Source organism: Corvus hawaiiensis, chromosome 2 (genome assembly GCF_020740725.1).
Source record: "Corvus hawaiiensis isolate bCorHaw1 chromosome 2, bCorHaw1.pri.cur, whole genome shotgun sequence".
NCBI lineage: Eukaryota > Metazoa > Chordata > Aves > Passeriformes > Corvidae > Corvus > Corvus hawaiiensis.
The window spans coordinates 30,676,265-30,698,013 of record NC_063214.1 but is presented as its reverse complement, the minus strand read 5'-3'; the positions used below and the strand labels follow the sequence as shown (position 1 = coordinate 30,698,013).

At 39.7% G+C, this 21,749-nt stretch overlaps 1 protein-coding gene across 1 annotated transcript in view; it reads left to right on the top strand.

The window, feature by feature from the left end:
• Positions 1 to 21,749, top strand: part of MAN1A2 (mannosidase alpha class 1A member 2) — a 135,986-nt gene that overhangs the window by 105,062 nt on the left and 9,175 nt on the right. Inside the window, exons 9-11 of the mRNA XM_048294063.1 lie at positions 2,888 to 3,003; positions 8,855 to 9,074; positions 16,019 to 16,191. Coding sequence (XP_048150020.1) covers positions 2,888 to 3,003; positions 8,855 to 9,074; positions 16,019 to 16,191 — 509 coding nt within the window. The remainder of the gene's footprint in view (positions 1 to 2,887; positions 3,004 to 8,854; positions 9,075 to 16,018; positions 16,192 to 21,749) is intronic.

The following is a 21,749-nucleotide window of genomic DNA, read 5'->3' as shown; positions in this document are numbered from 1 at the left end:
CCCACAATCTGTCACAAACTGTGTTTTAAGTCATTTCTACTTATAGTTCTTATAAAATGCAGCAAATTCTGCTTTAGCAACACCTTCAGACACTAGCAGAAAACCTGAAGAAGACCTTGCCAGGGCACAGTTAATGCACCTGCAGAAGTTGGAAAACTCACTGCATTTAAACCTCAGTTCAGCTGCTGCATTGGCCTCCTTTTCACTTCTATCACTTTTCATTTCCATCCTCTTTTGTCTATTTTTGTGGATGAGGAGGGGTCAGAGACATAAAGACAGCTGTATCTTGATGCAGCCAGCTCCCTTGAAATACTATCATGTGTTCCCACCAGAAATATTTTGTATGTCCCTTTCCTGCTGCTGAAGAGAAGGAACAGGATCAGTTTGCCTTTTCTGACAGGTCTTCCCTCTGGTCCAGCTCTGAAAGGCATCAGCTGGGGTGTGGAGTAGCCCACTGCTGAGTGAGAGAGGAGCCTTGAAAAGTCTTGGCAGGTCAGAGCTGGAGTGAGGTATGCAAAAAAGGAGTAAGGAAAACACTGCTGCTGGGAGTTGCCAGGCCTTTGAAAGGCCTTAGTTTCTTACCATGTGCTTCTCTACTTGCTGAGTGGTAGGAGGATCTGAATCTGAGAGGCTTGAGCAGCCCTGTTCTCTGCACAAAGAAGGTGCAAAAAAAGGCTCTCTAGGGGATGGCTCTGAGTCCTGTGTCCCCTGATCCTTCTGGTTACTATGTTCCCTATACTGTTGTCTGAGATGAGAAGCAATGTGGAGGAGAAGAGCTGCTGACAGAAGAGAAGGACAGTTCTCAAATGACTGGCTGAAGAAGTAGATGTGAAATGGGACATGTTGCTGATAATTGACTTTTGAAACACACCTGGAATGTGAATTTCTCTGTTTAGGAAGTAAACCTTTTCCACTCATTTTCCTGCTTTTTCCTGTCCCAAACCCAGCTAGAGCCTACTACAAGACGAACCCTGCTGGGGGTTCAACAGCCTGTCCTTGTTGGGACCTGAGTGCACCTGTCAAGGAGATGTGGCTGAGGATCATCCCTGACTCAAGTGACAGAGCTCAGCTTGGGAGGAGGCAGCAGCTTAACAGAAGTAGTTTCAAACTGCCTCTTGTGAAGTCAGTCCCTGAGCAGTGCTGGCATGAGTTGTAGCTTTGAAGTCTTGGGATAGTCTGTGGTTTTAAATTTTCTTTTTCTGAAAACCACAGACCCTTGCTTCTTGTGTCTACTTAAGAATGTAGCTGTACATTGAAGGAGTAATTTCTAGCCCTTGTGTTTGTGTAAGAGACTCACGACCTGGATGTCCTCTTACAGCTCAGAGTGAGAAAGCTTAAGAAAACTCATAATCACTGAGTAACTGCGCGTGAAAAGGCAGTCAAGGAGATGCTGTCGTCTAAGAGAAGGGCATGAAGTAATTTGCTTCACATTTACAACTCGAAACTAAATGGGAAAGCTACAGGCTCTCCACTTGACCCTTCCTTTGTTTAGAAATCCATTTTTAAGTAGCAGAGGAGCCAAGAGGAGCCAAGAGGCAGCTAGAAGAGTTAGGTTAGCAACATCTACCAGCTCTAACCTCCTACTCACATCTTCAGAGATGAGCAGACATGCTGTGGTAGGGTGGTGCTTGAAGGAAAAAAGAACAGAAGGAGAGTTCAACCTCTCTTTTACACCTTTATCCCAGAAGAACTGTGAATAATACCGCTTTTTTGAGGTATTTTGTAAAAGGAAGTATCAAATCTTTTCTTCACCTGGTAAAAGGGTACTTGCATGACTCAACCAGCCATGCTTAGGGCAGTGAATTTCTGGCATTGTGACAATGTTGGTGTTAAACATTTCCCTCGCCTAGCTTCAGGAATCTAAGACTCTTCTGGTGCCACTGTTTTGAGGGCTGTAACATTAGGAAGGAAAAGGTTATGTGTATTCTGGTTGGAGTCATTTAGTAAATCTCACAGAGTGCTGCTTTTTGAATGAAGGGTGTACTGAGTGCTTACCCTGGTTGGAATAGGAGCTCCAAGGCTGTCAGACCATCAGTAGGCTTTTTGTGGGGATGTATGATAGTTCAGCCAAAGAGAAACAAATAGTTCTCAAGTGGTCTGTCAGCACAGAATAGCAGTGACACTATTTCTGAAAGGCAACCTCTGCAAGAAAAAAAAAAGAAAAAGGAAAAAAAGGGGACAAAAAAGAAACCTGTGTGTTAGGCAGTTCGGTTTATGTGCTGGTGGATTCTAATAGTGAATCAGCCTTACCCTGTGGCACATGGCACAGCTCTGCATAGCTGCTTAGGCACAGTGGAACAGAGCAGGGCTTGTGTTGTACATGGCAAAGGTAGTTTATTTCCCTTTTGACTAAAATAATTTCAGTAAGAACATTTAGTTTGAGGAATTCATTAGTCTGTCAAGTAACTACCCTGTTAGAAATAAACATCTCCTGGAAAGATCGGATTCTGTGTTGTTCATGGCAGTTTGTAGCCAGCCACATGACCTGGTTGCATCCTGGATACAGAGGTCTTAGGAGGTTTTCTACATACTTTTTTCACATATACCTTAAAAAAACCTGAAAACTAAACCCCCCAAACCCTAGCAGCAAAACTGTTAGGTTCTTTGGAATGAACTAAGAACAGAGGTTAAAGTACATTTTTGATATGAGGGGTAGCCTGTGCACAATGACAAATAGGGAACACGTACAGAAGGTTCTACGCCTATGATGTAAGTTTGGAGGGGAAAGAGTGCAGTGCAGCTTTGTCCTGCTAAACAGGCTAAAAATGTTTATAATTCTACAACAGTAGGCCTTAAAAACATAAGTTTATGTTTTGAATAAATTTAAGGTGCTATTACATAACAACTTCAACCTTTTTTTGTTTTCTTCCCTCTTTCCCTTCTACAGATCACACATCCGTGGGCGGGCTGGGAGACAGTTTTTATGAATATTTATTGAAAGCCTGGCTTATGTCAGACAAGACGGACACGGAGGCAAGGAAAATGTACGACGATGCAATTGAGGTGATTATAATTCATTGAGTTTTCCAATACAGTGGAACCATCTTTAATGATTTTAAGAAAATTAAATTTAAAAAAAACCCCAAAAAACTAGGCAGGAAAACCACCACCAACCACAGGACTTGTTTTGATTATGTAAGTTTAAGAAATCAAGTGATGAATAATACTAGCTTTCACTCTGAGTAGTTCAAAAAGTATTGTTGTGGAATACATGTGATGCAGATTATTGTGCTAAAAATAATCAGCTTGTCCCAAATGATGTAATGTAAAAGCCCAAGCTCTCATTTATTAGATCCAGCAACCTTGAGATGTGTGCAGAACAAATCAAGTCACTTTTTTCCAGTGTTGAGAATTCATCATTCTAGGACCTGAAGTCCCAAATTGTTTTATTCTTTGCATTATTTTCTAAGGCATTTGCATGTTATATTCCATATTTATCTTGTAAAATACAGTCCATAGCGCTTTCTTGCTCTGTGGTTCTTTTGTGATACGGTCTTACTCCCTGTCACAGATCAAGACGTGCTTCCCCAAGCAGGGCAGTACTGCAAGATGGTTCCATGGGATTTGGGGTGGGGGCCTTTCTGTGGTGGCTCTGAGCTTTTTGCTGCCCAGCTCCTACTTTCCCAGTTTCCCCATCCTCTCTTAGCAGCATCTCTTAGTGGTGCCCACTATGCCACCATTCCTCTGCTGCAGTTTAGACACACAGAGAGTAACTGAGCTGGTTTGAGTCAGGTGCTGTGGTACCAACAGCAGCAGGGACTGTGTAGTCTCATCCAATTGCAGACGTGTGGTTGGTGCCTAATGTATTCCATGATCTGTGCATGCCCTGTTGCTTTCAACATAAGTTTTTAAAGCCTAGTTGTAGTGCAGTCAGACTTCTAAAGGAAAACACCTGTTCCTGGAGTTCTCAAAAGTCACATTTTTAAAGATATATAGTGAAAGTTCTAGTACAAAATTGCTTTGAAGCTGTAATATTTCTTATTCCTGATCTGAATCTGATTACATTTGACTTCCAGGTGCTTTGACTTTTTCCTTCTCTGCATTGTTTTAGTGGGTTATCTGCACCATGTAGCTGGTTACTATCAAATGTACAGTAGGCGTTCTCTCCTGAAGGAAAAATGCTGGTTTTTTTATTTTTGGTCTCACAATATAAAACAGATTTTGAATTATTTCTTAACCTTTTTTCTATGTACTTTCCAGCATCTTCAGTATGGAGACAGCAATGTAAGCGTTCTTCTAATGTGATTCTTCTAACTGATTCCTTCTCAGTTTTCTCCTCTTCATCCAGCCAGGAGCGCTATTTGCACTCTTAACCTTTGCCTCACACAATCATCCACTTTCCAGTTGCTTTATTCTGAAGCTGGTTATAATCTTTTTGATTTACTGCTTCCCTACCACTGTGATTTACATTCCTGATTCCTCAGTGTTTGACCTTACACTTATCTCTATTACAACACATTGTTCAGGCAAAACCCGTTTTGTCACCTGTTTTGAGTGATTTTACAGAACTGACTTTTTCTTTGTCATTATCTATAGTTCCATCAATTTTTGTGTTATCTGCAATTTTTTTCTAGCATTTTTCTTGGAGATCATTGTTAGAAATACCGGCCAGTGTTGAATAAAGTATCTATGCAGAATCTTCATGGGATAAGGATTTTTTCACAATTTTTTTTTTTTTTTTTTACTTTGAACGGTTCTAGCAAACCAGCTTTTAATCCACTTCATATTTGCTGCCTTGAATTTGTTTAGGACTAATATTTTGTAAAATGCCAAGAAATTCCCCAAATCCATGATATTCCTAGTATCAGCATGCACATACCAATCAAACATTTATTTTTGAAACCACATCATTCATTTTATTTGATTGTTGTATTAACTTTTTAAACTACTGATAAAGCATTGTCTGCTTCCCAGTCCTTTTGAACTTCCTTAGTTTTCCAGGGTTTGTTAAATTCTACATTACTAGTTCAAAACATTAGTTGTGTATTTTTAATAGACTAAAATACAGCTTATTGGGTCCTGTGTGTTTAAAAATGTTTAGCAGTTGATATCTAACATCCATTGTGGTTACTGTTGAAATATTTTACTCTGATTCTTGAACTATGAGCACTTCAAAATTAGAGGAAATAAACTCTCCTATTCATCTTCTTCCCTGTAAACCATCTTGCAGACATTTTGCATGGGCAAATCTGAATGGAGACAGAGCAAAGCAAATTTGGGATCAGGTTGCAAACACAGTGTGGATAGGAGGGAGAAAAAGCCAAGCTGCCCCTGCTTCATGTGTGAAATTACCTGCATCAGAGGGTTCCTTCAGCTTTTTCTCAGCTAAATCCACCCTGTACATTTGAGTCTGCATGAACTGTACTGATTCATGTGCTGTGGAACATACTCTGTTTCAGGGTTTGTGTCTCTCCCAGGTCCTACTTGACATTGAAAGACATGGGCAAAGAGTCATTAAGTAGGATTTGCTTTGCATAACTGCAATGTGAGCTTTTATTTTAAATGTTTTTAAGAGGCCATGCCCTTAACATTCTTTTGTTCTTGCCTATAATATAGGCCTTCCTCCACAGTCCATAGCTAACGCTTCTTATTCTTTGTTTTTCAAAATGTGGAGCAGAAGTTCTTTGCATCATTTATGCAAGCAAGGGGAAAGGTGTAGCATGCATTCCTCCCACTCACAGCACAGTGTTGGAAATGTTCTCATCACCCACCAGTCTAAAAGAATGTCCCTGTCCAGCCACACTTCACTCCCTTATCTTATTACAGCAGGATGAGTGGAAGATGGACAACATAACCTCACTCCAAAGTCTTGCAGCAGACAGTGATATCTCATTCCTTGGAGCTATCATGGGGAAGAAAAATGCAGCATCTGTTCTTCAGATGTCATGGTTTCCGATCCATGGCATATGAAGTCTTATCCAGGTCACCACATACTTCCTAACAGGAATACAAACAAGTTGCATATCCAAAACCCTTCTGTGTATAACATGGGCGCAGTCTTCCACTGTAAAGGACACTTCATTGCCATGTCCCAGTATGTAAATTCACAGCTGTGATAAAAGCTGAAATTGTGAAACTAGTTGGGAAATTTTTGTGGTAATAAAAACTGAGGATGGGCCTCTTAACTTTGCTTTCAACATCATCATGTGGGCCTTCCAGCTAGTCTGGTTTCAAGTGTTTTTCTCACATCAGCTGGAGCATAGGTAAGCTTCCCTTTGATCTGCTGCCTTGAGTAGTCTAATCTGTTAGGCTCATAAATTTGATCCTCAGTCTTTCTTACTGCACAGCATTAGGTAGCTAAAAGAAGGATTCAGCAGTGTGCTTGGCTGTCACAACATAGCAAGTACTGCTGCAAGACAGCTCAGAAAATGCTATTTTTTGTAGTCATGAAAAGCACATGAACTTCAGATAGAGAACATTGAGTTTTTGCATAGAATCATAGAATGTCCTGAATAGCAAGGGACCCTCAGGAATCATTGAGTCCAGCTCCTGGCCCTGCACAGGACACCCCAAGGGTCAACACCATATGCCTGAGTGTTGTCAAAACACTTCCTGAACTCTGTCAGGGTTGGTGCTGTGACCGTTTCCCTGGGGAACCTGTTTCAGTGCCCAACCACCCTCTGGGTGAAGAACCTTTTCCTGCTATCCAACCTAAACCTCCACTGCCACAGCTTCAGGCCATTCCCTCACATCCTGTCACTGGTCACAAGAGTGAAGAGGTCAGTGCCTTTCCCTCTGCTGCCCCTCGTGAGGATGTTGAAGACTGCAATGAGGTGTCCCCTCAGTCTCTTCTCTAGGCTGAACAAACCAAGTGACCTCAGCCACCCCTATGGCTCAGGCATTTCACAGACTGAGGAAACATCTTCCATTAGTTAATCTCTTAGTTGATGTGAATTAAATCTTCTCTTTGGGAATTGGGGTATACATGTCCACTCTGGTACGTGTGTACTCCTTGTAGTCCAGCTGGCTGTCATTGCTTTGCAGTACCTATTGCAGTGCTCTGTGGCCCCAGCCATCCAGCCCAGGATGCAAATGCCACATCTATCCCAACCTGCACAAACTTTTCTTATCTGCTAGGCAGTGCTCTGAACAATGCCCAGCTGTCCCTTGTTAATTACTGTAAATATTAATTTTCATTTTTCTGCGGTTGGTAGGCAGCGGGTTGTTGAATATTAAAGTATTTTGAGAGAGTTGCATTTATTTTCTTCTTGAGATGCTTCCTTTGTGACTCTCAGAATCGAACCTAGTAATTAAGTAGCTGATAGAACTTGATTTTCAGATTTCAAAAACTACCCCTTCTACCAGGCAGTTATTTTCAAATTCAGAAGATGTGTTTTCTGCTCAGAAGAGGAGCATGTTGCACCTAAAACATGCTCTTCAGTCAAACCATGAAAGCAAGTCTGGAGTAGAGGAGTAGCTCATGGAGAAGGGTATAAATTTAGCCTTTGTTGGCTATCCTGGTGCTAACCACAGCAATTTTGTCCCACTGGAAATGCTTCTGCAACCATTTACTCCTCAACAGTTACGAAGTTATGAGAAGATACAATTGAAAAAGAAACCATAACACTTAACATTTTAACCATTAACCACTTAACATTTGGGGAAAAATGCTTTCCTCTAAGAAATAAAGAATCCATATGCTTTTGTGCCTTCTTGCTCTTCATGGTTGAAGTGGCTTTCTTTCAAAGAGGACTCAACTTTTATGTACCGTATGGTCGAGAAACATCAGTTTTGTCACAGTCTAGAGTAATGGAATCAACAGAGTTAATGCTCCAGATCTTAGAATCCTTCTCAGTGGCAGTTTTCAGCAGATCAAATATTTCCTGTACCAGTACTTTCAGAACCAATGAGGCTTGTACATTTAACCACACCAGGCTCCTTTAGCAGCAGAAGGCAGTCATCAATGCCAGTTTGCATGATGGTTAGACAACCACCCTGGCTGCTGTCAGAGCCCTACTGGTTTCTGCTCTGTCAGTAATTTCTGCGTTCTTCTTGCTGGATCCTGCCATGAGCACAGATCTCAGATCTGTCAGTGGTATTAGTGAAGGAATTAACCCAATAGGAATGCAGACCAGCACTTCTCTTTCATTGCTTTCTCATTGTCTAATGCTAGACATAGTAAATACTGCAGTAGGTTGGTGGGAATTGTGATCCTCTCTGAAAGAGGCTTAAGCAAATGTTGTTCCATCTAGTTTGCAAACTCTGGAAAGTTAGGTCAGCTATTCTCCTTCTAAGAGAAGGATGCCATTTATAAGTCACAAGCAACAACATATATTGGTACAAAAGTGCAAAAAGAAAGCAGCAGTTGCCTCACATATAAAATAATAAAGTTTTTTGTTAACAGCTGCTCTAACACCCATTGTTTGAGAATGTGCAATCAGAAAGCTGCTATGGAGAAGCTAGAAAGGGGCTGGAGCATTCCTGTCACCTCCTGTTAAAGACTGACTGAGAGTACAGATTTGCATATATTGCTGACCAAAAGTTTCCAATATGAATGTGTTTTCTGAGTACTCACAGAGCGCACAGAGCAACAAATAGGTACTTCCCAGAGTTAACATTTAGACAAATACTGTTTGAGCCATAAAATAAGTGTGAATTCTCTACTAAAAGTACAGTGTTTTCTATGTTGTGATTTTCCTATGTTAGATGTCATTAGCATTATTAGCAGTTAGGGTATTATTTTGTGTGCTTTGAAATTATATTCTTATAGCTGTTTGTTCCTGTAGGGCTCAGAAGTGAATTTGAAAGAAAACTACTCTTGTTTTGAAAACAGTACTTTGTTCTATAAAGGAATGTTAATGTGTAAAACTTGGATGTGAAACAGCATTTGAAAGTTCTCTTAATCTCTTTGTAGGCCATAGAAAAACATCTCATCAGAAAGTCCAATGGAGGACTGACCTTCATTGGGGAGTGGAAGAACGGGCATCTTGAAAGAAAGATGGGCCATTTGACCTGTTTTGCAGGGGGAATGTTTGCCCTTGGAGCAGATGGTTCCAGAGATGATAAAGCTGGACATTATTTGCAGCTTGGAGCTGAAATTGCACATACATGTCATGAGTCATATGACAGGACAAGTAAGACCTATTGTTAATCTAACCATTTCAATAGTTGGAATACAGCAACTGTTGTAATTATTTTTAGGATTTGTTATGGACCTTGTCTAACATACACTGGTTTTATACCAGTATGAATTTTTAATATTCTTGTATTTACTTCTGCTCTACATCATGGTGAGTAAATGTAAACCCAGACTTTATGGTTCCTTCACGCATGTTTGTCCTTATTTTTGGATCAGTCAGCTAAGATAGGTTATATGGGTATGGGGAGGAAAGAATTTGTGTGAGCTCTTGTCACACAGGTATATAGGGAAGTTTTTCATTTCATATATACTCTTCTTACAGTTGAGGGAAAAATTTGAAAATAGGCTTTTTCCTGGTTTTAGTAATAGTGCATTCTGGGTAAGTACAATTAAATAAGAGAGGATGAAGACTACTGTGTGGACTGTGAGGTCAAAGGCTTGACTAGTGAGGAGGCAGCATCAGACTTCATTGTTGGGCTGGAAGTTTCTCAAGGTCAGTCTTTTGGACCAGGGTTATTTTAGATCTTTAGTAGTGACCTTGATGCTTGAAGTTGAAATGTACTGATTATGCTTAGGGTGGCCATAAAGTTGTAAGACATAATTAAAATGGAAGAGTCTCAGAACAGTAAGCAGGAAGATCTTGAGAACTGGACTATCAGAAATAAGAAGTTCACTAGAAAAAGTCAGGAGCTCTTTGTCTGAATGTGAGTTGAAAAATGTCCTGGTCTGTATCAGATGAAGAATTTTCAGCAGAGATTAGATAATATTAAGACTGCCTTAGAAGACGTGTAATTTGTCACCCAGAATACTCGGTATAAATCTGAATTTCTAGCAGAACAAATGCAGAAAAGGACGAACAGAATGAATAGAGCGACAGAGCTTTTATGTTACAGTGGGGAAAATATGAGAGATTGGTCTGCTCAGGCTAGAAAAATAATACTGAAGAAAGGAAAAAATTTATTGCCATCTCAAGGGGTAAACACTGAAGAGAAATAGTTATTTTAAGACATAAAAGAACGCAGTTGTAACAAGAGCAAGATTTTTAAGCTTGCTGTGAATAAATGTAGGTTGGAAATTGGAAATGGTTTTGTATAGCCATCAGAGAAGTGAGCTTCTGAAATACCTCCCCAGTAGAAATAATGGTAACTAAAACGAAAGCAGTTTTAAGATGAGAATTCATGTATTTATTCACAGGATTACATTGTATCGTTGTATAGTTGCCTGTCTTTTTAAATAATTCAGTCACACAAGCGATAATTTCGTTTGGGTAGCAACAGCATTTAAAAAAGGAAAAGAAAAAAATATGAGTATGCTTAAGAAGAAAGGTAGGACATAGTAGCTATTGTTGCATTCTGAAAAAATGCATTTAAATGTTTAATTTGACATTTAAAAATAAGCAATGTTAAATTTACAGTTGTTTGAGCAGACCTAATTTTATTCCTTCAGATGTTTATTCTGTACCCTAAATAAGTCAAAAGATGGGGGAGATAAATTTTTTGATTACATATTTAATGACTGCATAAGAACACATGAGCAAGAAAGACTGAAAGCTGTACAGACAGCTATATATTTACAGTGCCCTCATTTTCTTTTGTTCAGTCATGCAGTCCCAGGAATGTGGATTGTTTGTGTTTGGATGTTTTGGTTTTAGTTTTCTGGACTGATTTTTCAAAGACAATTAAGAACTTATATGTGCCAAATGTCAATTTCTTCGTTCTGTTTTAACAGCAGTATTTGAGACATAGTTGTACACTTTAATGACAGAACTGGCTGATGGCAGAAAAAACATCTTTAAGAGGGCAGACAATCATCGTGGTTCAGCTAACAGGTTTATGGTTCAGCAGGGGAAGAGGATTGCCTGATCTCTTTCTCCTACGGATTTGAGAGAACTTGCCCTGTTTGGCATCCCCAGAGGACTGAGAAGGGTGCTGAGACTGAGTGCAAGGGGTAGGCAGCTCTTTCTTTATAAACCAGCAGAGATGCCCTTTCCTGTGTCATCCCACAGTTGCTCATAATAAACTACAGTATGTAGCTGGTGATGTAATACTTTATTATGAAAATACCGCTTTGTGAAGCAACCTAAATTTCCATAGCTGAGCATGAGTCTCAGCAAAATTGAAACAGAATTTTACAGAATAAAAGCATTTCCGGAAAATGAGGGCATTATATTGCCAACTGTCATCAACCTGTTGACATATTGCAGGTTTGAAAGCCTGTTAAAAAAAACCCTGATGTTTCAGAAAGCTGGTTATTTCAGTGCTGACTAGTACAGAGAAGCTGGAAAGTCCTTGAAATTATTCCTGATGTATTTTCTTGTGGGTTATGTCCCAGTGGCAACTGGCATCACTGCCATGTAATTGAGAAGTTTATGCAGGGACATAGTCTTGCTGATAATCTGAGTCACCTATCAGTGTTCTCCAGGAATATCTGAGAGAAGACCTTAGACTCCAGAGTCAGAGGCTGGAGAAGTGACTAGGTATGTTGTGAGAAGCTTGGGCCCTTGCCATGGCTCTGTGAAAACCCCTGTAGATTCTGCTTAAGCTGAAGGTCAGTCTGTAGCGCTCCTCAAAGGATGCCTTTCTAATTCAACAGCTGGAGGAAGCTGGTGGTCTTTGGAAGGTGAAGGCAGGGGGTGTAGTCGTGGTTCTGGTCTGCCTCTGAGCAAGGGATTTGTGTTTCCAAGATTGAACTAGACAGCATGAAAGCTCCCCCAAGGCTCTTCCCCTCTTCAGGAAATTGGGAATGCATGTGACACCCCTTAGAAACACCAAGGGTTCGAAAAGGGTTATTGATGGTCAATTAGAAAACTTAACTGTAACCAGAATAGTCTTATGATGTGTAATCTAGACATGCCTCTGCTTCCTACTTACTCTACTATTTTTTTGTACCATAAACTATCAATAGATTAATGCTGCAGCCATCCTCAATCTCCAGTCCTATGACAGGAGGTTTCAGGATTTTTCTGTAGTCCAGTGTGCTCTCAGTTTGGAGAGAATATTGAGAAAAACAAAGATAGAAAGCATGTTCTGATCTGTATGCCCATGTAGCAGCACAAGAAATCATAATGCTGTCAGTGGGCCCAAGTAAGGATACAAAAATACAGCTTCATGTGCTCATGGTGCAAGGTTTCTTGATGTTTAAGCTTATGTGAGTACTGCACATCTTGAGGTGTTCCAGTTTCTGGGGAATAGTTCTTTGTTTTCATGCTTAACGTGCACCACTGAGAAACATGGCACAGGCATAAAATAATTGGCAATGCGAAATTTGTAAATGGCAACAAGAAAGAAGTCCAATGAAATTGAAAGAATAGAAAGATCACTAGTAAATCAGTCTGAATAATCAGCTTTCATAGGTATTGCGGAGGCTAGATAAATAAGCAAAATTATCTGTATAACGGCATTGTGTGATGATGTATAGCGCACAGTATTTTTAGTACATTATACCATCCCTTGTGCATAAGAATTTTCCTAGCCATTAGCTGATAGTGTGTAAAGTATTGACTGACTACAGAGAGCTTATTTTAGGTTGAAATTTTTTGCACTTCTTTAAGTTTCTTGACAAGAGCTGTCCTCAGAATCGTGGTACAGCTTTAGCTGGTTTTATGTGTGACAATTCTAGTGCAGAATAAGCCAGATGACTAAGAATTCAGTTGAGACATATGCAAGGCTGTGAGTAGATGCTATCTCTGTCCCAAGACTCTCAGTAAGCAGCTAAACAGGCAAAGCTGAAGAAACGAGAATAATTACATGTTTTTGTGACAAGTATGAAATAGCAATGGTTTGGAGTCTCAAACAGAAGTACCTTGGAGGTTCTCTTCCTCCTGTTTTGTATCAGTTAGAGCCTAGCAAGTATTATTACAATTATGAATCCTTTCTTACTTTCAGGAAATTTATTAAATTAAAGGAACATACAAAACATTAAACAATGTTTTCAGAAATATTTCTAAAATTAGAAATATATTTATCAAAAAGTATAAGGATTTGTCCTTTTTTTTGGCAGTGCTAAATACAGCTCTCATTGAAGTCAACTTTGTGTCAGTTAAAATCTTTTAAAATGGTGCTAGTTTAGCTTTGCAGTTTTGCACCTGTATGAAATTGTTTCTCATCTGCTCTCCCTGCCTAGACTATAACCTACCAGCGCTATTAATATGAAAATATCTGGATTATATTGTGAGCACTATAGCATTGTAAAATGGCCTTAGATGGTTCTTGGCTTAGAAGAATGGCCCCTGAAAGGTACTGTGCCCATAATAGCTTCTTTTCTTTAGTCGACTATTAGTAGAAGTGCTGTGATTAATTTTACATCCTTGGTTTCAGATAAGGGTTCGGTGAAATCATCACAATGTGCAGAGGTCACCCATCCTTGGGTAGTTTAATTTCTTGTAGTGCCCAATAGTATTAACAGTGGGTGTGAGTAAATAACTAAAGATTTAATGCATGAGCAGGCTACAAAGCAAGAGAAGACATCACAATTTCTGTAGGTGGTGGTCACCAGAACTGCCTGAAATCCAGCTTCTTTGGTGGATAAGACTAACATAGCTATTGTGTTTCCCTGATTTCTAAACAGCTTTTTCACAAGTATTTTACCAAGGCCAATTAGGGACATTAAGCAGTTACTATCTAAGCAGCAAGTACCTGTACGGAGGAATAAAATAGGCATAATATAGAAAACAGGATAGAGGTAAATAGTCCACTCTTGCAATGGATAAATGCTGGTTAACCAGTGGTACTCTGAAATATTTGATATATATTTACACATACGTGTATAGGTGTATAAAATGTATACTGTATTTATACACATTATGTATATTTCCATTTCATATTTTAATATGTGTTATATATAAATAAAACATACACATATATAAATGATCAGGAAAGGGCAGGAACAGTAAGGTAAGTGTGCTGATAATAGCAAAAAAAAGCGCTACACAAGGACCTTATGAGTAATTGCATAATAAATTACTAAATTAAATTCAGTGTAGTTAAATGCAAAGTGAGGCACCTATGAAAAAATTAGTCCTAAACTCATATTAGATGATGAGTGTTAACTGACCATTGCAATTCAGGAAATTGCTCTTAAGATTATGAAAATGTCAACTCAGTAACACTCAGGAAAAACAAAATGAGAAAGAGCAAAATAGAAAATGTCGTTATGTCACTGTATTAATCTTGTCCGCACTTTTTTTTGCTCTATTCAGGCTGGTCCTCTCATTTTACAAAGGATATAGTAGAATTGGAAGAGTTGCAGAGAAAGGCAAGAAGATTAACTAAGGGCATGGAACAGTTTCCATTCAAGGCACAACTAAATTGGATAGTATTATTCAGGGTGGAAAAGGAACATTCTAGGTAGGATTCAGCAGATTTGCAGAATTGCACAGGGACTGGAGAGTGGTTCTGCATCAAATAGGTGTTAGAGATGTGGAACTCCTTAGCAGAGGTTGTTTTGGATGCTCAAGGCTTACACAGATTTAAGGAAGCACCAGATAAGTACTTGGGAAATCAATCTATTAAGAATTACTGACCACCTAAAAAAGTATGTCTAGTTTGGGAGAAGTCTTGAGCTCAAAAACATTAGAGGCTGGTAGAAAAGATGGGAAAAGGTATCTCATATACTTGATGGGCGCTTCCGCGTGCCCATCCATGTTTGATTTTGGCCATTGTTGGAGATGTTATTCTGGAGCAGACAAAATTCCATCTGGTTCACTATGACCATTCTTATATTCAGAATTTTGGATAGGTAGAATGCTGTATCTGATCTCCTCCATTTTATAGTGAGATTTGTTTAATTTTTTAACTGAAACTGATAAAACTGGCCTATTTTGAAAGAAGTAAAATAAACATTTCTTGATGGAGTTTCCCTTACCATTCATGTGGCTGAAGCAGAGTGATGCTTTTTCTTTTGGCATCCAGAGCCATAGTCCCTTGAAAACAAAAAGATTAAGGAACATTTTTGGAGATTTTCTGTTGGGGCATGCACTGAGAGTTGCTCGTATTTTTCTTTATAGTATTCTAAGGTTCCCCTTCCAGACCCATGAGGCCATGGTTAATTTGAACGTCTAGCCCATAGGAATTACATGATTAATTGCTTTGATAATTTTTAAAGCTCGAGTGCAGCTTCAGAGTTCAGTGCCTTAAAAATTCTCTGCCAAAACAAATGGTGAGGTGCAGCTGTAGATAAGAGTACATTATTAATGTTAAATTTGAGGACTAATGTGCAGCTGTCTAATACAAAATATGTGTAATTGCAACTTCATATTATAGACAGTTTTTCTACAGGTATGTTGTTCTTATATGAGTAGTCTTCCAGGTGCCAGCACAGGGCCTTTACAGGTTCCTTTAGGGGCTTAAATAGTGAATCTCTTAGTTCAGAGATTTATTTTCAGGTGTAGTTAAGACTTCATTGCCAGTTGTAAGCCCTTTACTTGAAGATCACAGTATATCACTTACAGTGGCCTGACAGCATGTCCTTAAACCAACAGTTTGGATAAAGATACAGATTATTTGGGATGATGCTACTTGGTTTAGTTCCAAGATCTTTTCCTGCTGTGCTGGGTGGGATCAAAGGACATCAAAACCTGTGTTGACCGTTCTTTTCTTTTTGTGTTTTGCTTGTAAAGAACTGATGTTGGTCACTTCAATTTTATGCTAAAATTGAATGTGTTAGTGTGTTTATATTCTTAGTGTTTCATTAGTTTTCAAGAGGATTACTGTAGTCCTGTCAAAATAGGTAGTTTTCTCACAGGAATTGGATAAATTATTGGATAAATAAGAAAAATTGTAGGTCTCAACAGTAGGAAATATTTATGAGACTGCTTAACGACAAGCTAGTTTCTGTTTTTTTAACAAGTTTGGCATATAGCAGTCTCCTACCCATCCTTCACGCAAAGATTGGTTTGGAATAAATTTTTTCTTACTTTTTTGTTGTTTGTTTCCTCTGCAGCACTAAAGCTGGGCCCGGAAGCGTTCAAATTTGATGGTGGCGTGGAGGCGGTGGCAGTACGGCAAAATGAGAAGTATTACATCCTAAGGCCAGAGGTGATTGAGACCTACTGGTATATGTGGAGATTCACCCACGATCCCAAGTACAGGCAGTGGGGCTGGGAGGCAACACAGGTAACTATTAATTGTCGTCAGTAACTTAATTCCGTGCATTTTCCCTTTGAAGCCACTTCAGTCTCACGGTTCTGAAACACTTCAACTGTAATTGATTTTCAACAGGTTCCTGAAAACTGGGGTACATATGAGGGTGCACATAGTTGTTGCTGTTTGGCATCTGCTGAGTCAGGTGCTCAGCTGAGAGGTACATTCAGCACAGCTCGTGAGTTTTAGACATGGAAATAGAACCCGCTAGTCATGACTCCTACTGTTATCAGTAGTCCACAGCCCCTGAGAGTTCCTCCACTTCCCTGCTATCACTCCAGCAGTCTTTGGAAACAGCTCAAAACCAGTTTCAGAGATGAGAATAAGCATTAAAGATAACAAGACAGTAATGAAATATTTTGACTACAGCCAAAGGAGATGAGGGAGGAGCAAAGGAAGAGACAAACCAGGAGTCTGGATAAGTTTATTCTGTGGCTGAAACTCAGTTTTGGCCCAGAAGCAAGAGACCAGGAAAAAGTAGGAAGAGATCTTCTGAGATGCCTGTATTTATTGGGTGGAAGATAGTTAAGACAGGTTCAGAATATTTAGCCGAGCTCATTCCTATCCATCTCTCAGCACAGCTGCAACCACATAGAAGAGACCAAGTATTTTAAGGCTGCAACTCAGTGCAGTTTTGCCTTTTAGTCTGTTTTGTTCCAACCAGAATTACATTGTTCTGGAGACAGGTTCCACATTTGTAGCATTTGTATTCCAGAATGCATTGCCGCTGTCTCCGAAACATTGAACATGGAGTCTCATCATCCCCCTCCCCAAACTATGCATGTTTCTAATATGACAAAGTTCATAACCTACTCCTTGCCTGTGTAGATACTACAAATGCTTGCTGATCTAACACCAGCTCCTTTCAGAAGCTATGGCTGGATGATTCAAACTGAGGTCAGGTCCTTTGTAATAGGTTAAAGAATTTACAAATATAAAGATTTTCAGGCCAGGATCAGTCTCTTAAGCACACTGCAAAGTATATCTTTTAATTGCGTTTTGTTCAGTTTTTTCATTTGCTTTCATTATCTTGGTCCTCATTAATGCTTTCATAACAAACCCTCCCTTCCTCCTCCCCTGCCTCCAATTTTCTCTGTGTGTGGGGTAGGATTTTATTTTATCCTTCTGTCAACCTCTGTCGAAGCTGTAAATCAAGCAGCCCATGTGCTTAATTGCCTCTGTCCTTACAGACTTCTTCTGCTTGTTTCCTTGATAAAGGATTTCTTTATTGAACATAGCCATAAAATATTTTTGACTTCTTCATAAATGGTTTTGCAAACCCCTCCTTCCCACAATTAGGAATTTTCTTACCCCACCATCATACTGACACAGAAGCTTGAAGCTTTTTGTTCCTCAGGGTTTTCTGTTCATTGCATGTAGATAATAAGTTCTTGTGTTTATTCCTCACACCTACTCACTACTTTTCCTTCTTTCCTGTCACACACAGCTCTGGCTGTGTTTATTCTGTCACTTATAAATAGAGAAGAATCTGGTGTGACACGCAGAGCAGTTGGCTTACTGCTATTGTACGACACTGTCTGAATTTGTCTTCCTTTTGCCTTCCAACCTCTGAAACATACTTGGATTTATTACCTATATTTTTTGGCAAAACTTAGGCACTTTAATGCAAATGCTATGCTTTTTCCAAGGCATGTTTTGTTACATCTCTCCAAATCCAGTATCTGTGGAGGAAAAAACAGGAAGTTCAATCTTACATTCCCTCAGTGATCATAAATCCCTGTGACAGGGTCTCTATCTCTTTCCTAACGAAAAAAAGGCTAATTCTCCCTATTACTATACTTAGCACAAGAGACAACATTCATCTCAATTGTTTTGGGCCAGTCAAATTGGATGATGGTGTGCTGGAGGGCTGGCTGAAGTATTACAGAAATATGCATGCAGGATACTCAGGGTAAATACAGAAAATTACTAAAATCCTTTTTAGGCTAATTATTTGAAAGTAGTAAGAGCCACCACTTCACAATAGGCATGTAAAGCCAATTACTAATCTGAGCTGTGTGAATGAAGGGTTCAACTGTTTGCTGTGGACTTGTGTATCTCACTAAGTAGGATTGCACCACAGAGGCTGCTCAGTTCGTCAGAGCTTCTACTAACAGTGAAAATAGTAGACAAGACCTGAAGCTCGGGCTAACTTTAGGCAAATTGAGGATTGATAGTAAGATGGAGTGGACAGACCTGTAGCTCTCTGCCCTCATGAGACCTCACCTGCATCCAGATCTTGGGTCCTCAGCACAAGAAGGACATGGACAGCACAAGAAGGCAGGGACACAAATGTGATCCAAGGATGGGAGTACTTCTCCTACAAAGACAGGCTGAGAGAGCTGAGATTGTTCAGTCTGGGGAAGGGAAGCCCACAGGGAGAGCTCACTGCAGCCTTCTAGTACCTAAAGGGAGCTTATTAAAAGAAGTGAGATGGTGTTTTTATATGGGCATATAGTGACAGGTCAAGAGGCAATGGTTTTAAACTGAAAAGGACAGATTTATATTGGATGTTAGGAAGAAGTTCTTTACTGAGAGGCTGGTGAAGCACTGGAAAAGGTTGCCTGGAGAAGCTGTGGATGTAAGTGTTCAAGGCCAGGTTGGATGGAGCCCTGAGCAACCTAGTCTAGTGAGTGGCATCCCTGCCCATGGCAGTGAGGTTGGAACTAGATGATCTTTGAGGTCCTTTCCAACCCAAACCATTCTGTGATTCTACTTAGTGAATTACAGTAGACAGAAAAGAGCCAGACATAGGCTGGAGGTAAAAGAAATATGGTTTCACAGTTTCATGGGTTAGAAGCTGTGAGTATGACAGCTGGTGAAGAAACTGGCACAGTTTTTATGGGTATGTTGTTGGCACAGTCAAGAAAAGTCACATATGCCACAAAAAACACCCTCAAAGAAACTGAGGGAGCTGGGGTCCAATCTAGAGGCACATCAAATTTTATTTCCAAGGAACTTAGGTTCACGTTGACCTCCCTGTATGTTACAGGCACTGAAATTTCACTTTGTGTCATTTTTGAGTAGCGACACGTGTATTTGACAGGAGCGCACTGTTGAATATTTTCCTGTTCTATTTGGTACTTGAATAAAGGAAACTAGAAAATCCACTACTTCTTGTAGTTTGTTCCATTATTTATTTACTCTTGCTGTTAAAAAAAACATGTTTTATTTCCCGTTTGAATTTGCCTAGTTTCAGCTCTCAATCACTGGATTTTCCTATGACTTCCTATGCCATTTTAAAATGTCTTTTCTCCCATGTTTTCTTTCCAAAGGATTTTCATAGATTGTCATAAGCTTGCTACTGACTCTACTGAAGATACTAAACAAATTGTATTGTCTCTCACTGTAAAACATTTTGTCCAAATACCTGAACCTACATTAGTTCATCATCCTTCCATAAAAATGAATTCTAGAATAGCATACTCCAGTTTTGAGTTCAGCAAAAAAAAAAATTCAGCCTGTGCAAAAACAAAACTGTGTCCCTGCTACTGTCTCCCTGTTTACTGTCCCTGTGCGTGCATCTACCACAATGTCAGGAACTCAGACTGAATTCTTACATGGCCATGGAAGTCTTTGAAGTGTCTCTGTGTTCCAGAGGTTGTCTCTACCTTCCAGGCTAGCCTGGATCTGCAGTTACACAGTCTTGATGACTAGATTTAGAAGTATGTGCCTGGTTTTATGAAACTCATTTTGTCTGGCACCCAGTTACCAGCAGATTACACTGTCTGCTGTTATTTACGTATGTCATTTTAGCCAGCAGCAGTGTTGCAGTGACTGATAAAACTTCAGACTGCTCCTTGTGGATCTCTGTGAGAAGCAGCTCTATTTTGTGATGATTTTGCATTGCCAGTTCCTTCTTAGAGCACTGTCAGTCAGTTTTAAATTGAATTATATTGATATAGTATAGTGCTGCCTTGTCTTCCCATAACATGTTAAAGTACCCTGTCAATTGCCTTAGAAGCTTTTAAGCTTATATTACAGCTCTGCAGTTATCTTTATTTGTCAAATTTGTAGCTCTCAAGGAATTAAATCAAGCTTGTGACCAAGATAGATGCTGATTGGTGTAAATTATCCTCTAATTCTTCTATATTTTTCCATGTGTTTCTGTAATTGATTGGAACTAACATCAGGTATGCCATCCTAAAATTATTCAGTTTGCCAGTGCCTCGTAATGGTAGCATTACCTTAATACCCTTCCAGTCATCTTGGAGCTTCCCTGTATTCTGGGGTGCAATAAATTTAGCGTTGTTTTTATCGGGGAGACTGGTCTTCAACTTTGGATTGAAAGTGTATCCAGGTGGCAAATCCAATGCCACTACACCAAATACTCTGAGGTCTGTGTGAAGACAGAACACTGAAATTTTCAAGTAGCATTTAAGCAGCTTGTCTATGGCACCAGGCTTTTCAGCCAGTGTCCTGAAGTTCTGTACACCTCTGAATCAAGGTCAATTATTTGTTTGTATTTTAAAATTTTCTGTTTGGATGAATAGCTCTATAGCAATCTTTCAGAGGCTTTTTTTCCTGTACAGTTCATTACTACCTGTACTGTGTAGAACTCTGATCAGCTAGGGTAAATCCTTTGCCTATTCTGAGCATGAGTCTGCCTTCCCAAGGAAAAATTTCTGAAGATACAAGGTTACTTGGTAATTGTAAGGAAAAAAAAGTTAATATAGATCATACATTTTCTTTCTCCAAGCTTGCAGGCCTGCTGGCTTCACCAGTGTTGCACTTAGTTACCCAAGCATGAGACCTTTGCAGCACAGAGCAGGATCTCAGTGCTGTCCATTAACTACAGTTTCCAAAATAAGCAAGTTTTGTCTCTTACACTGACTTGGGGATTTAATTCTTCTGGAGGAAGGAGATGGTGTCCTAACAGTGGTACCATTTATTCCTTGTTTTCGTTTTGCCACAGTCACTAGCAGGTTTCTCCTGTCCAAGCTGTGGCACACAGCATCAGGGTTGCTGACTGGTTCACCAGAGAAACACCTGCATGGTCAGGCTCTGCATGCTGGAAATTCTGGCAGGAGTTGTAACCACTGGGGCTTCCTCCTCCATCTTGCCATGCTTTAGAGCAGACACAAGGCCATGTTCTGCTATATTATAAAAGGGGATAGTGGCAAGAGGAGGCGCTTTATTTTCTGCCTATAAAGCAAAAGTGCTTTGGCTCTTGTTTATTTATGTAACATCTGCCCAGTGCCTGTAGGGGAGGAACATGCAAATGTGTTAACTTCTTCAGAAGCTGGCTAAGCAATTAATTTTTTTCTTTCCTTTTTGTTGTTGTTGGTTGGTTGGTCTGGTTTGATTTTGTGTGAGGAGGGTGGTGTTGTAGTTTTTTGTTTTGTTGATGTTATTTGGCTGCTATGTAGTAGGTGCATTACTTTTGATGTGCAAGAGCATGCAAAGAGATTGTCATGCATTTGGTGCTGTTGGGTTAGATGTGTCACATACATCTTTCTCTTCACGGTAGGGAAAATCTGGTCAACCCAGATCTCAGCATGTGAATAGTCTCAGTGTAGCCCTAGCTTGCA